The 14488-nt window shown below is 40.6% G+C and overlaps 1 protein-coding gene and 1 long non-coding RNA gene across 2 annotated transcripts in view; both read left to right on the top strand.

The window, feature by feature from the left end:
• Positions 1–10821, top strand: part of LOC112487860 (uncharacterized) — a 31587-nt gene extending 20766 nt beyond the window's left edge. The window contains exon 2 of the long non-coding RNA XR_003051350.1: positions 10779–10821. This is a non-coding gene — a long non-coding RNA (uncharacterized LOC112487860). The remainder of the gene's footprint in view (positions 1–10778) is intronic.
• Positions 10822–10870: 49 nt separating this feature from the next.
• On the top strand, positions 10871–14482 carry LOC107989317 (cadherin-11-like). Its single transcript, XM_017037064.2, has 4 exons — positions 10871–11192; positions 11401–11540; positions 11842–12136; positions 13761–14482. The coding sequence occupies exons 1-4, from the start codon at positions 11081–11083 to the stop codon at positions 13958–13960; spliced, it is 747 nt and encodes a 248-aa protein (XP_016892553.1). The 5' UTR covers positions 10871–11080; the 3' UTR covers positions 13961–14482.
• The last annotated feature ends 6 nt before the right edge of the window (positions 14483–14488 follow it).

The following is a 14488-nucleotide window of genomic DNA, read 5'->3' on the forward strand; positions in this document are numbered from 1 at the left end:
GTCTCTTTAGCAATTATAAACATGTTTTTTCCATTGTTATTAGCACTTATAAGGGAGTTTTTAGAAGGCTGGAATGGAACCTTGAGTTACGAGCTCGGTCCTGGAACGGCTTATGCTCATATCTCGAGGTTCCACTGTACGTAGGTTACTTCATATTACCGTATTTAAAACTTATTATCGTGTTTAAGACTTTAATTTTCTCAAAAATTGACAGTGCGCCCTATAACCCGGTGCGTCCTATGTATTAATTCTGCTTGTGCTTACTGACCTCAAACCGATTTTATAAAGCCACACCATGACAGCACTTAACTGAAGCACACTGGGAGCCAACAATGACGTTTAACTCTGTTATCACAATTAGAAGATGCTCAACAACAACTGTTACAGTATGGTTGTGTAACCCAAATCCGTGCAACGCCGCATCGTGCCTCCAAACACCTGTAGACTCTGCGTTGTTTTCAAATTGTCTATGTATGGTGCGATGCAGGACGACTCAGACGGTCAATTTTATTTCTACTTTTTTATCAATACAGGCAAAACACACACTCTCTCTGCAAAACAACATCCCCGTTTCCACTTGGAACAGCGTCAAAACAACAATACGGTGGCCATCCAGAACAAAAATAGTGACAACCGCCTGACTCTGGAGGGGCAAACAAAAACAATCCTCCTGTGTCCAACTTAGGTCACTACACCCTTTTCTTTACAAATCTTCATTCCTACTGATCTGCGACTGCATGTGCGCCCATCTCACCAATATTGTCAAAACCCAAGTGAAGGAAACTAATTTGGGGGTTGCCATCATTCCGGGTGGATTAATCAAAGAATTCTAACAGTTTAATGTTAGTGATAACAGGGCGTTTAAACTTAAATTACGAGCTGCGTGGGAGCATTGGATGACAGAAGGCGAACACAGATTTACCAAGACAGGGCAGACAGGCAAAGCTGGGCGAGTTACGCCACTATCTGCTAATGAATAGTGGATGCCTGGGCTAAGGTATCAGTCTCAAATGTCGTCCAAGCTTTCATGAATGCCGGAATCATCACTGAACAACTAATTAACAGCAACGAGACTGACTCGGATAATGTCGAGAGAGATTTGGGCATTTTGTTTGTTGTTTTGTTTCGCTTAATGCGCCTTATAACCCGGTGCGCCTTATGTATGAAAGTAAACCCGTTGAGTGATATGGCGCTTTATAATCCGGTGCTCTTTATGGTCCAAAAAAATACGGTTTTAAGGGTCTATAACACCTAATGTTAGTAGTACACATACAAACTTGAAAAACAAAGTACTTGATGTTGTAAGAAAAAGGAAAGAAAGGATTATTCCTTCCTTTATGCTTGCTACACAGACTTTTTTCTTTTTTTCTTCCTTTTTTTTCTCAAAGTTATTTGACCTCTTACTCCCCCCCTTCCCCTGTCTCCCCTTTCAGTTCTTCAGTTGCTCTTCATGCCTTTAGGAATGTGGAGTATTTTATTTTTTCGTTTAGCCTCAAATCAATTCCAGATGTCACAGTTTCCTCCCCAACTTCCCTCTATATCTACCTCCCTATGGGGGTTTACCCACCCCCCCTTTCCATACACACACAAGGAAACTTTCTGCGTTGTGTGCGCACCATTGTGCTCAAAATGTGGTATGCACCTGGGCTCCCCCTTGTGGTACACAGGTAATCTGAGTTTTCCCTCTTGCTGTTTTAGTATAAAAACCAAAGATAAACATTTGGAATCTCACTAAAGTAAAACTTTAAAAAAAGAGCACCACTTAAGATACGGCAGCATATTAGTTCTTTGTGAACACAACAACATATAATGTTCCTTTTTAGTAATGTAAGATGTATATTTCCTACAGCGTGACGATGACGCGGCCCTCTGTAGATGAATCATAAGGCAATAAAGTCGTGACAGAATCGTGTGTCACGATTGTATTCATGACTTGCTTTATTGTTAATTAAAAGAACATTGGCTTCAGTCAATTTCAGGGCAACACAATGAAATACTAGATTACGGTTATGTAAATAACCTTGCACACATCTCATATGACTCAACACAAAAGACATTCAATTATGTGACTGAAACTTGAAAATGAAATCGAGGAAGGTGAGCTGTATGCATTAGTGGTTGCGATCCAATATGCATAATTTGGATGAGCCAGCTGATGCAATACTTACTGTCCTCTATTGTCTCTCTTTGTTGCACTGCAAAGCCAGCACAGCAGATCCATATGTGTATTCATTCATAGGTGTATCTACAGTTCTATGTACATTACACACGCACTGTTCTTTATTGGCTGTGTTGTTGTACTGTATAATTAGTAAACAAACCATCATTCTTATGGTAAATATTTGATTAATCTAATCAGATCAAAATTAGAGGAATAACATGGTATGTGTAAAATTCCATGTGAAGCTGGGCCTCTATTCCACGATTTACTAATTTACTAATTTACTAAGGATATTATCAGACTTTGTAGTGAAAGATTCTTGCTGTGTGAGGTGTCTTCAGGCAAGGAGTGGAAGTAGCCGGTAGATGGTGGATTTGTTTTAATAACAAACGTCAAACAAAACAGGTCCAACAATAAAGCAAAATAAACAACCGGAGAAGTATTCAAGGAAATCTCGTACAACAGTAGTTAATACGCAAATCCTGTCAAGAATAACTTCCGACTTCGTTAGTATCGTTATTTGTTTATGCTTATATACCTGTATGGGGGGAGTGGTTTTCGACTTCCCGGGTGTGTGTTTAAATCTTGTAGGCCAATGGAAGAGAGAGGCTATACTAACAGTAGTATATGATTGTTAGATTTCAGTGGTGTTTCATTCCTTGCCTGAGACAACCTACGAGGTGATTTCTTAAATTTTGGTGCTGTTACTACGGGGAAAAGAAATCCTCCAATTCTTAGTCAGTTATTCCTTTCATTTTGTTACATATAACCTTTTTGTACGACTGAAGAGTTATGATAAATCATTTATATAATCACAAAACTAGGACTAGAACCAAATTCCTAATAAACTAATCCAAAACAATACAGTTGTTGGGAAAAATCGGGCACTAAAATGTAATTCTGCCCTGTTTTATTTTATTTATTCAGCTTTTATTTTACCCCTTCATCTAAAAATGTATCTAGCGGCAAAACACATAAAAATTATAGATAAAACAAGAGTGTAAAGATGTGATACAGTGCAGAGTAGCAACACAGAGGTGTGTTGTGTATTGTAGCATAGGATCCATCCATTTTCATCCGCTTATCCGTTACCAGGTCGTGGGGGCAGCAGTCTCCACCCAAATCACATTGCACCATACCAACCCCCCAAACCTTTCTGCGGGTGGGGAGTCCACTAGAAGGTACTACCCGTCCTAACCGGGATTTGAACTTGCCCAGGAGGTGAACCCTGGGGTTCCACACCAATGACAGAGACATTGCCTCTGGGCCAAAGTGCCACTAGCATAGGATCAAATCTAAAATCCTGTATCACTTTTAATTGTACAGGCCCCCCTTTTTTTATCCAGCAATAACAAAGAAAACAAGACACATCTGGTTCCAATAGCTGTTATGGTTAAAGAGGGTCTCACAGAAGAGAAGAATCGCTTCTGTGATCAAACATTTATACATTTTAACATGGCAATGATGTATGTCAAGTGTTAACATGCATGAGTGAAATTACAGGCAGTATCACAGATATAAACATAATGATTCAAAAGAACAATTATAAAAAATATGTTAAGGATTTTGTCCATGTCAGAAGAGGCTAACTAACATGACATCAGAATCAGAAACGATTTTATTGCCAGGTAGGTTTTCACCTACGAAGTGACTGACTTTGTTGTGGCATATAGTGCAGCGAAAGAAATGTACATGAAGGTATACATCCATCCATCCATCCATCCATTGTCATCCGCTTATCCGTTACCGGGTCGCGGGGGGAGCAGTCGCCACCCCAATCACACTGCACCATACCAACCCCCCAAACCTTCCTGCGGGTGGTGAGATGAACCCTGGGGTTCTACACCAATGACACCAATGACAGAGACATTGCCTCTGGACCAAAGCGCCACTGGAGGTATACAAATAAATGAAATTATGTCTGTATTCTGTCCCTGCTTTTGTGTGTGGCCGTTACAATAGCTCGGCAGATAGCTAACAGCGCTTAATAAAGAAGCACAAGTTTCCTTTTTTTCCATCTGTAAAACTGAACACAAATACAGATACATGGCAGTCATCTCAACAAGATATGTTGATTTATAACATAAAAAAGAGTCGTATTAAACTTTGAAAAACTCCACTAGCTCAATGCTAACATACATGTGAATTCCCGTTATGATGCTCCATTAGCATACATAGATCGGCAAACATAAAAATGACTATGATATATCTACAGAAACAAAAGAACATTATCTATATACAGTTACACAATATATAAACATGAATATGCTCACAGGCAAACATTTTCTGGCTGTGTGAATAATTGAAAAGACTTGTGTGAATAAATGAAAAGACGCGTTGTGCTGAGTTCCGGCTGTGTTCTCCGTCCGGTGCTGAACCAACTATGGGAACAATACAGGCTCAAACTACTAATACTGCAGGATGTCCAGAAATGCAAAATAGAAAACAGAACATCACATAAGTCATCAGTCTATGTGTGGACACAGAATAGTAGAGAATATGCAACATTTTTAGAGTGCAGGGCTCTGTGTGTGTGCAGGTAAGGGGGTGTGGGGGAAGTGTGTGTGGGGGGGGGAGGTCAGTGAGAGCCTTTTTGGCTAATAGCAGATGGGAAGATGCTGTTTTTGTGGCGAGAGGTTTTGGTCCAGGAGGACCGCAACCTCCGGCCAGAGGGGAGCGCCTCAAAGAGTTTGTGACCCGGGTGAGAGGGGTCGGTTGCAATCTTTTTTGCTTGCTTTAGGGTTCTGGAGGTGTACAGGTCCCGTAGCAAAGGTAAGTTGCAGTCAATTACCTTCTCGGCAGAGTGGATGATACACTGCCGTCTGCTCAGATCCTTTGCAGTGGCAGCAGCATACCAGATGGCGATGGAGGAGGTGAGGATAGACTCGATGATGAAGGTGTAGAAGTTCACCATCACTGACTTTGGCAGATTTAATTGTTTCAGCTGCCTCAGGAAGTACATCCTCTGTTGGGCTATTTTGATGAGGGAGCTGATGTTTAGCTCACATTTAAGGTCCTGGGTGATGATGGTTCCCAGGAAGTGTTCCACAGTATCCACAGGAGAATCACCCAGTCCACTGAAGTCCACTCATCGCCACTGTTTTTAGGGCAAGTTGTTGAGTCTACACCAGGTCACCAGGCGGTCAACCTCCCATCCGATGAGGGTGGTATCATCTGCGAACTTCAGGAGCTTGACGTTCTGATGGCTCGAGGTCCAGGTGTTTGTGTACAAGGAGAAGAGCAGAGGAGAAAGGACACAGACCTGCGGAGAGCCAGTGCTGATCGTCCGGGAGTCTGAGGTGTGCTTCCCCATCCTCACATGCTGACTCCTGTCAGTCAGGAAGTCAGTGATCCACCTACAGGTGGAGTCAGGTACACTGAGCTGGGGCAGTTTACTCTGTAGGATAGCTGGGAAGATGATGTTATAGCCTGAGCTAAAATCCACAAACAGGATCCTGGCAGTGGCGCTTTGGCCCAGAGGCAATGTCTCTGTCATTGGTGTGAAACCCCAGGGTTCACCTCCTGGGCAAGTTCGAATCTCGGTTAGGGCGGTTGGTACCTTCCAGTGGACTCACCACCCGCAGGAAGGTTTAGGGGGTTGGTACGGTGCAATGTGATGTGGGTGGCAACTGCTGCCCCCGCGACCTGGTAATGGATAAGCGGATGAAAATGGTTGGATGGATGGATGGATGGATGGAGGATCCTGGCATAGGTTCCTGTGTGGTCCAGATGCTGCAGGGTGAAGTGGAGGGCTAAGTTGACCGCATTGTCTACAGACCTGTTGGCTCCATATGCAAACTGCAGGTTTGGGTCCAGGAGTGGGTCAATGATGGCTTTGAGGTGTGTCAGGACAAGACGACAACCACAGAGGTTAGGGTAATGGATCTGTAGTCATTTAGTCCGGAGGGATTTTGCTTTTTCAGGACAGAGATGATGGTGGAAGATTTGAAGCAGGATGGCACTTGGCATATCTCCAGTGAGGTGTTGCAAATGTCTGTGAACACTGGGGACAGCTGGTCAGCACAGTGTTTCAGGGTAGCAGGTGAGATGTGGCCCGGTCCACCTGCTTTGCGGGGGGTTTGCTTTTTGAAAAGCCTATTCACATCCCACTTGCTTTTTGATAGCAAGAGTCGGTCGGAGGTGAGGGGGGAACCTGGCATAGCTTGATGAGGTGTCAGATTTCCTGCAGTGGGTGGCGTGGGCATGGCTGTGCAGGGGAAGGTGTCAGGACAGACACATTGACAACAGAAGACAGAGGAAAATAAACATGTTTTAAGGCACAGAAAGAGGTGAATACAGACAATGATGTCTGATAAATCACTAGAGTTGATGAGGTGGGCATTGGACTGCTAAGAACACTTAGCATTGCATCAGAAACCAGGAAAGTAAAAGCTCCCTTTCTTCAAAGGGACAACAGACAAAGACATCTAGGTATGACTCAACATATTTTCTATTATAAGATCATTAAGCACATCCAAGTAACAGAAAAACATGTGGCACAAAATGGCAGTTGCCAACAACATAGGCTAAATAGTAGTAGTAGTAGTTCCCAAAACTTTCTCTGCTGCGGCCTCCCTTTTGGTTAAGAAAATGTATTTTGTTTTCCCACTCATTTATTTCACACATTTTAAATGTAACTGTTTTTATGTACATTAAACTTGTCCATTTTATGCTAGCATTGCCAACTGTGGTCAGTTGGCAGGAGTAAAATTTTGTGGCAGGGGGCGCACTGCACGGGGCTGCTACTGCTACTCCGAGCAGAATGAATGGGTGATCGCAAGAATGAGAGCAAGAATTAAAAATTACGGCCTCCTTTGTAATATAATATGATCCTTAAACCAATCCATTTTTTTTTCAAGTCTCTTGGTAAACATTTGCAGCATTGGAAATATTATGCGTTATGTTTCATTTATTCATCCCATCTAGAGGCGTGCCCCCCCAACCCCACCCCCACTTAGGTGTTTCCACCTCCCCTTCTCTCTCCCTCTCTAGTTACAGGTGAGTGGGAGAGGGATGTAAAGAGTTGCTGTTTAACCTGATCATTTATTTAGTGTTTTATTTAAGATGATTAGGGTTAGTTAGATTAAATAAGGGGGAATTTTGAACACCAAGGGTCTACTCTTTCAAATTCAAAATAAAACAGTTTGAACAAATGTATATACATCATTGTGAAAATGTATTTGAAATGTATGAGTTAAATCACCATTCTTTATAATAAAAAAAAAAGAAAACATGCATGGTCGCACCAAAAATAGATGTAACTGGCAACAGGTAACGCATTTGGTTGCAGTGTGGTTTTGTGCATGAATGTAGCTATGAACTTCCATTTCAAATTGTCAATTTGCTTGAAGCTTTACTGTGTGTATACATACCAGAGGTGTGGACTCGAGTCACATGAATTGGACTCGAGTCAGACTCGAATCATCAATTTGATGACTTTAGACTCGACTTGACAAAATGTAAAGAGACTTGCAACTCGACTTGGACTTTAACATCAATGACTTGTGACTTCACTTGGACTTGAGCCCTTTGACTCGACAAGACTTGATACTTTCTCCAAAACCCGAAGTGATCTGTGTAAATATATTATTATTTTGTTTAAAAGGACTCGAAACAGAAACGTAAGGACTTGGGACTTGACTTGACACTTTTTAGTCTTGACTTGGACTCGACTTGGACTTTGCCTGTCTTGACTTGAGACTTGACTCGGACTTGAGTGCAAAGACTTGAGACTTACTTATGACTTGCAAAGCAAGGACTTGGTCCCACCTCTGATACATACTGTATACAAACAGTGTGTGTGTGTGCGTGTGTGTGTGTGTATGTTGACTAGTTGCTGGTGATGTCAAACGTGAAAAGTATGCTTTGTAAATGTAGGACACAAGATTTACATAAAACAGCGATAGGAAACCCAGCAATTCTATAGCAACCTGATGACTTCTTTCATCTCTCACTTTTGTGAGTACAAGAGAATGTAACGCCATGAACTGTAATGATCAGTCCAGGAGGAAAGTAATAGAAAGTAATAGATTGTAACCCTAGACATAATGAGAGTCCTGCTCAGCCACAGCTTTAGTTGCAGGTTTTGTTTTTAAATCCTAATTTGGTTGTAAGCCCACAAGAGCAACCCTGGGGACTACATGAAGGCCTCTTTGGTGTCTTGTGCTGTGCCTGCCACTGGGACAGGCATATCATCTCCATTCACAATGATGAGCTTTGTTTGTACTAAATGGTAATTATTGCTAAATTGCTAGAAGCCACTAAATGAATCAAGTGAGCAGTGATGGGGTCCCCTCACTCTTGTGGAATGTTGGACTTTGTCCCACTCTGCAGTACCATGGTTCAATTTGACACTTTCTGGAAAACATATTTTTAAGAACATATACTAAATATTTACACAGTACATGGGAGGCCTGAAGTCAAAGCCTCCACAAAACATATGGGAGTCGGGATGGTTTTTGGCTCCTTCAGTGTGCAGAAATAACATCACAAGAACAGACTGTGTAGAATGAGGAAGTGGATGGACGGTGAAATTGAAAAAATTGTAGTAGTAGCAATAGTAGTAATAACGGTTATAATTGTTTCCCTTATTTGTCCTACTGTGGGGAAATTAACAGTGTGAGTCTTTGCAACCCACACAGGCTGCCACAGGTGGCGCCATAAAGTACGTGGTTGCACCTCATAGGCTGCCATTAGAGATATGTCGTTCTAGGTCTGGGCGATTAAATGGAAATTGGTTCAGATTATAATTTCGGCTTCCCACGATTATGAAAACAAGATAACCGAAAAAAAAATGATTTTGCCTTTCGGCCTGCGCCAGTCTTGCTCTCACTCTCAAGCAGGGTACACTACTGTAGTGCACTTCGCCCCGTCCCCAAAAACAAACATTTCACTTCGAGCAAGTTTTGAGCTAGTGGAGGATGGAGCAGTTATTTACCAAGGAAGAATGGCAAGAAAGGCAGCCTCTGGTTACAAAGAAAGAAAGAAAAATTAAGTAATTTGGAACTACTTCAGCTTTGAACACTCAAAGGGTTTTCACTCTGTTCTCATCTCTAAAGCTATACTATGTTAACAGACTGGTCCATGTTTCCCATTATTGCGGGGAATGAGGCAGCCACTCTCTCGTTTGCGCGCACTACAGTCTCATTTGACCATAAAAAATAAAATAAAAGTAATAATAATAATAATGATAAACAGTATTTCACCGTCTATGATCTCTGTCAATCAGTCCATGCTGAAGCTGTTATATTTATTTGTATTATTTGCATATCCATTACCGTATTTTCCGGACTATAAGCCGCTTTGAACCCTGCGGCCTATATAAATATGCGGCTTTTCTATGGATTTTTCTTCAGGACGCCCCCTTGCTAGAACGCCAGGGGAGCGTACAGAGCTTTCAGTCACTCTGCTCCCCAGCTCTGGAACTCTCTACTCAAGAATTGATGTCTTGAGGAACATCAATTCACTCCCACAATTCAAGTCTGCACTTAAAACTCATCTGTTTAAAATTGCCTTCTCCATCTGATATTTCACTGCTGTATTTTAACTTGTTCTTAATGTTTTAATGTTTATTGTTTTTTTTTTTTAATGCTGTGTTGTTATCTTTGTAAGGTGTCCTTGGGTGACAGAAAGGCACCTATGAAATAAAATGTATTATTATTATTATTATCAAGGCTCGAATTACCACGTGCATGTTTGTGCATGTAAAATTGGAGCGGTGCACATAATTTGGTACCCAACTTACACCAGTACAAGTAGCTTTTTCTACTTGTACCACCGGTAGAATTATCTAATAAAAAGCTGAAAATAAATAAAATTTTTAAAAAAATAGTTTCCAGTGCGTTATTATTATTTTTTTTCCTTGTTAAGTGTTAAATGTCCTTGGTAACCCAGAATCAGCCGATGCAGCGCAGGGTTGCGTTTCTTTTCACTTTCTCGTATTCCCTGGGAACAACTTGCTCTCTTCCCCGATAATTTGCTGATGATCACGAGACACAAATCATGTGTTCAATACCCCAAATATGGATAAAACCGGTAACTTGCATGGAGCTCGGCAAAAGTCGGAGACCTTCGGGAAATCCAGGGCATGCCGCATTGGGAATAGTAGCAAAGCAATAGCGATACACTGTCATGTTTGGCCCAAGGCTGCAGCTGTTTAAATACCTATAAAAGAATTTCTTTGTCATTAACATTTTTACACGTAGAATGTCTTTGTTTTTGTGAAAGAACCTCAGTTAATTCAGTAATTTTGCTGGTGCAAGTATTTATTTTTTATGTGCACCAGTGCATCTTTACCAAAAAATGTAATTCGAACCCTGACTATGGAACCATTATTTTCACTAATAAGTCACATTTAAATACTGCTACTGTACTGCACCTTAGGATAAATTATCACATTTTTTTAAAAAAATTGCACTTCTCTCAATTTACGTTGAACTATAGTTGACTGCAGGGGCAAATATGGTTGATCTTGAAATTTGCTCATTTTGATTTTGATGTGTCCAATTCACAACTATCTAATGCTCGCTGATCTTTTATTGGTGTTATTTTGTTATTTGCTTTGTTAAAATTTGAATAGTTTTTATTTAACTGAATGACTCTTTCTCTCTTTCTTTAGGGTCCATCAGGAGAGGACAAAAGGAAATAAACATTGTGAGACAGAAAAAAAAACAGGGAAGTAACGACAGTGATGTGGACGCTTGTCAAAAAAAACATCTGGGAAAGTAACGACAGTGATGTGGACGCTTGTGATCGGAAAAAGCAACAAATTTCATCTCAGCCTCTGAATTAAATATTCATATTCAACAACATTTTTGTGAGCAAAAACAAAACATCACCTCATTGGGAGCAGCTCTACTGAAGTCTAAGAATAAGTGAAGCCCACGGTTGCTTCTATCTGACAAGAAGTCACTAAGGCAGATGATGAGCCAGCCGGGCCTTGGGCTTCTAAGGGCCCTCCTGGTCTTGTTAGGACTTACTTCACTCTGTAGTTTTGCTGAAACAAAAGATCGGTGGAGTCAGAGACATACAGGTAACAACTTCATTTCTGTGTTTGGTTCGGCTACATTAGGAATAAAAATATGTTTATACATATATATATACATACATACGTACATACGTATATACACATATGTGCATTTTACCCATCACTCTGCATTTGGGTCCTTACCTCCAGAGACTCAGTGACAATGGATAATGACTTGTGATACCGATGTTTTTTTTTTTTTGTGTCCTTGTAGATCACTTGTCAATGCACAGACAAAGACGACATATGGGAAAAGAGGGACAGGTGCTTCAAAGGTCAAAACGTGGATGGGTCTGGAATCAGTTCTTTGTCATTGAAGAGTACACTGGACCTGACCCTGTTCTGGTGGGCAGGGTGAGTAACACAACTCTTAACCAAATAATGCCTACAACTTCAAGCTATTTCTTCTATTAAAATAGAGGAATCCCTGACTGAAGATCTGACTTTATAATGAAACTCGGGTGGGCTCTCTGTTCAGAATAATGAGAGAAGAGATAGGTAAGATGAGTTAAGTATAATTCAAGAAGAGCGACTGGTCCTGATAAAAGGCACCCGGTGTTTGCATGTCATGCCAGCCTCACTAAGTGTAAATAAAGTAAGCGTGACTTTAGTTCATACAACTCTGACCCCTTTTTCTTCTTTCTTTCTTTTTCAGCTTCATTCAGATGTAGACTCAGGTGACGGTAACATCAAGTACATCCTTTCTGGTGAGGGTGCTGGGACCATTTTTGTTATTGATGACAAAACGGGCAACATCCACGCCACAAAAACCTTAGACCGCGAGGAGCAGGCCCAGTACACCTTAACAGCACAGGCAGTGGCCAGAGACACCAACAAGCCCCTGGAACCTCCGTCTGAATTTATAGTAAAAGTGCAGGACATAAACGACAATCCTCCTGAATTTCTGCACGGCCCGTATTACGCCAGGGTTCCTGAGATGTCCAATGTTGGTAAGTTGTAAATCTTAATTCATTTCAATTCAATTTATTTATAGAGCACATTTCATACAAAAGGTAAATTCAATGTGCTTTACAGCGGTTCAAAACCATTAAATATCACAAAAGAAAGAAAAGAAAAAAAAAGTAAACATTCTCTGCCCTTATGGACCCTTACATCAGCTGAGGAACAACTCCCAAGAAAAACCCTTAATCGGGTAAAAAAAAAAAAGAAGAATTAGAATTAGAATGCAGATAATACAAATGATGAAGGAGTATGGAGTATTAATCTTAATTAATCTTAAGGTGAGATAAAATATGATGATGGAAGAAGAGGTGACAAATAATATAATTTAATTAAATCATTTGGAAATCTCATTCAGTACAATCTGAATTAGAGTGTTATTGGAGTTACTGATGGAGTTGTAGCTTGTTTCACACATAATTCTAACCAAAACCTTCATTTCGAATGTTTTTACAAATCCAGGAAATGTGATTGCAGTAAATTTCAGTATAGTCTTTTTGAATTGTCTCTTAAGAGTGAAGCTAACGTAATGTGCTAGCCTTGATCAATTTGGTGTAATCCAATTTAGTTTTTATTAATGTTCTTAAAGCCAAGCGTTCCAAAAGCGTCCACAGATGTGTAGTCTTAAAATCGTGTCATAAAATGTTGGAGAGGCACCAGTGAAGTGTTGTACAGAGAGAGTTTTGCTATACTGATGGTCATTTATTCTTTTTTCAATTTCCAATATTTTCATTGTTTTAGTTGATGTTAAGTTTGGTGAAAGTTGACCCTAATTTAATGCCCTACGATGCCTCCTAAACACTCTGATCATCTTCTCAGGCTTCTGTTATTAACACCAAACAAAGACGCTGACAGCCTTTATTATTCTTTACAATAATGTGCACTCCTGCGCTGTGCCCGGCTTTCATATGCGGTCCGTCCGTCTTGGCCAGTATGAACTCCTCTGTTCACTCTCCTCGCTCCTCGGTCCCGGCTCTTACTAATATAAGTAGAGGCTTGATTACTCCAATTGCGATTACTCACCTGCGTCCAGGGCTGCAGCTGCGTCTCCACTCCCGTGCTCTCCCTTCTGCAGCTGAGTACTAACCTCATTCACAATGTGAATTTAATTTATTTATGTAATATGTATGTCTTATATTTCCATTACACAACTCTACTGTGCATATACCTGTGTGGGGAAGGGTAATACAGTCTAGGGAGGGTTAACAGTGTGGGGGAGGTTTGTAAAGGGTAAATATATACTTAAATAATATAGTAACTATTTCGGCTCTACTTCACGGATTTTCCCTATTTGCGGTGGGTCTTGGAACGCAACTACCGCGATAGGAGAGGGATGACTGTACATCAATGGCAACTGGACTCGCAGATTTTTCCAGAAGACATTATCCCCTCTCCCAAGAGGCTTCTTCTGTTCTGAAGTAGCTTCTTGGACAAGAGTAGAAACATCTTCAAGATAATACAGTCCATTTGCTCTCAGTGTAACTGCTTTGGATAACATGACCTAGATGACAACCTACACAAATACTGATTCAGATACAGATTCTTTGAGCTGAATTACCACCACAGGTCACCAGCTGACTCGTCTCTCACTATGACTATGTTTGCATCCCGTAGGTACGTCAGTGATGCAAGTGACTGCTACAGATGCTGATGATCCCACGTATGGCAACAGTGCCAGACTGGTGTACAGCATACTACAAGGACAGCCATATTTCTCCGTGGAGCCTCAAACAGGCATGTACCTCCAAGAGCTCAATGTAGTATCGTTAAAAAACATGACAAAGACTACCCACTATGCAAGACGGAAGGTTTAGCTGCGGCTATAGCTATCAGGGGTAATGAGTACTACATCTACTTTAATGATCGTTTAACTTGATTTTTAAATGGGTAAAGAGGTGTTCGAGGAATCAACATAATGCACTGTAAGACAAAAATAAATCAAATGTAAGACAAAAAATAAAATAAAAACAAAAATCCAAAATAAATTCTTATATCAGATATATTTATTGTTTAAGTGTGCTGTATAAATTCCAGTCCAAGAGTTAATGTTAGGGTAAGAACTGTTCCCTTAAATTGGTGTGGAAAGAAGATACAATATTAGTCTGAAATAAAAACCCTTGGCTGAGAAATGTGAGTGAGAAATGTCAGTACGAATATTAAGCTGAGCTGCCTGCACTAAGTTTATCAAAAAATAGAAGAATTGGTTTACTGTGAACAAATATAACTCAGTTCTTGGGAAAAGGGAGTCATGAATAATCAAATCACTTCTGGGAAATTCACTGACTTTAAATCCACATTTCACACCCCTAAAAAAAGGGCTTCTTTTGGTGGATATCTTTAAC

Source organism: Cynoglossus semilaevis, chromosome 12 (assembly GCF_000523025.1).
Source record: "Cynoglossus semilaevis isolate Cse_v1.0 chromosome 12, Cse_v1.0, whole genome shotgun sequence".
Taxonomy (NCBI): Eukaryota; Metazoa; Chordata; class Actinopteri; order Pleuronectiformes; family Cynoglossidae; genus Cynoglossus; species Cynoglossus semilaevis.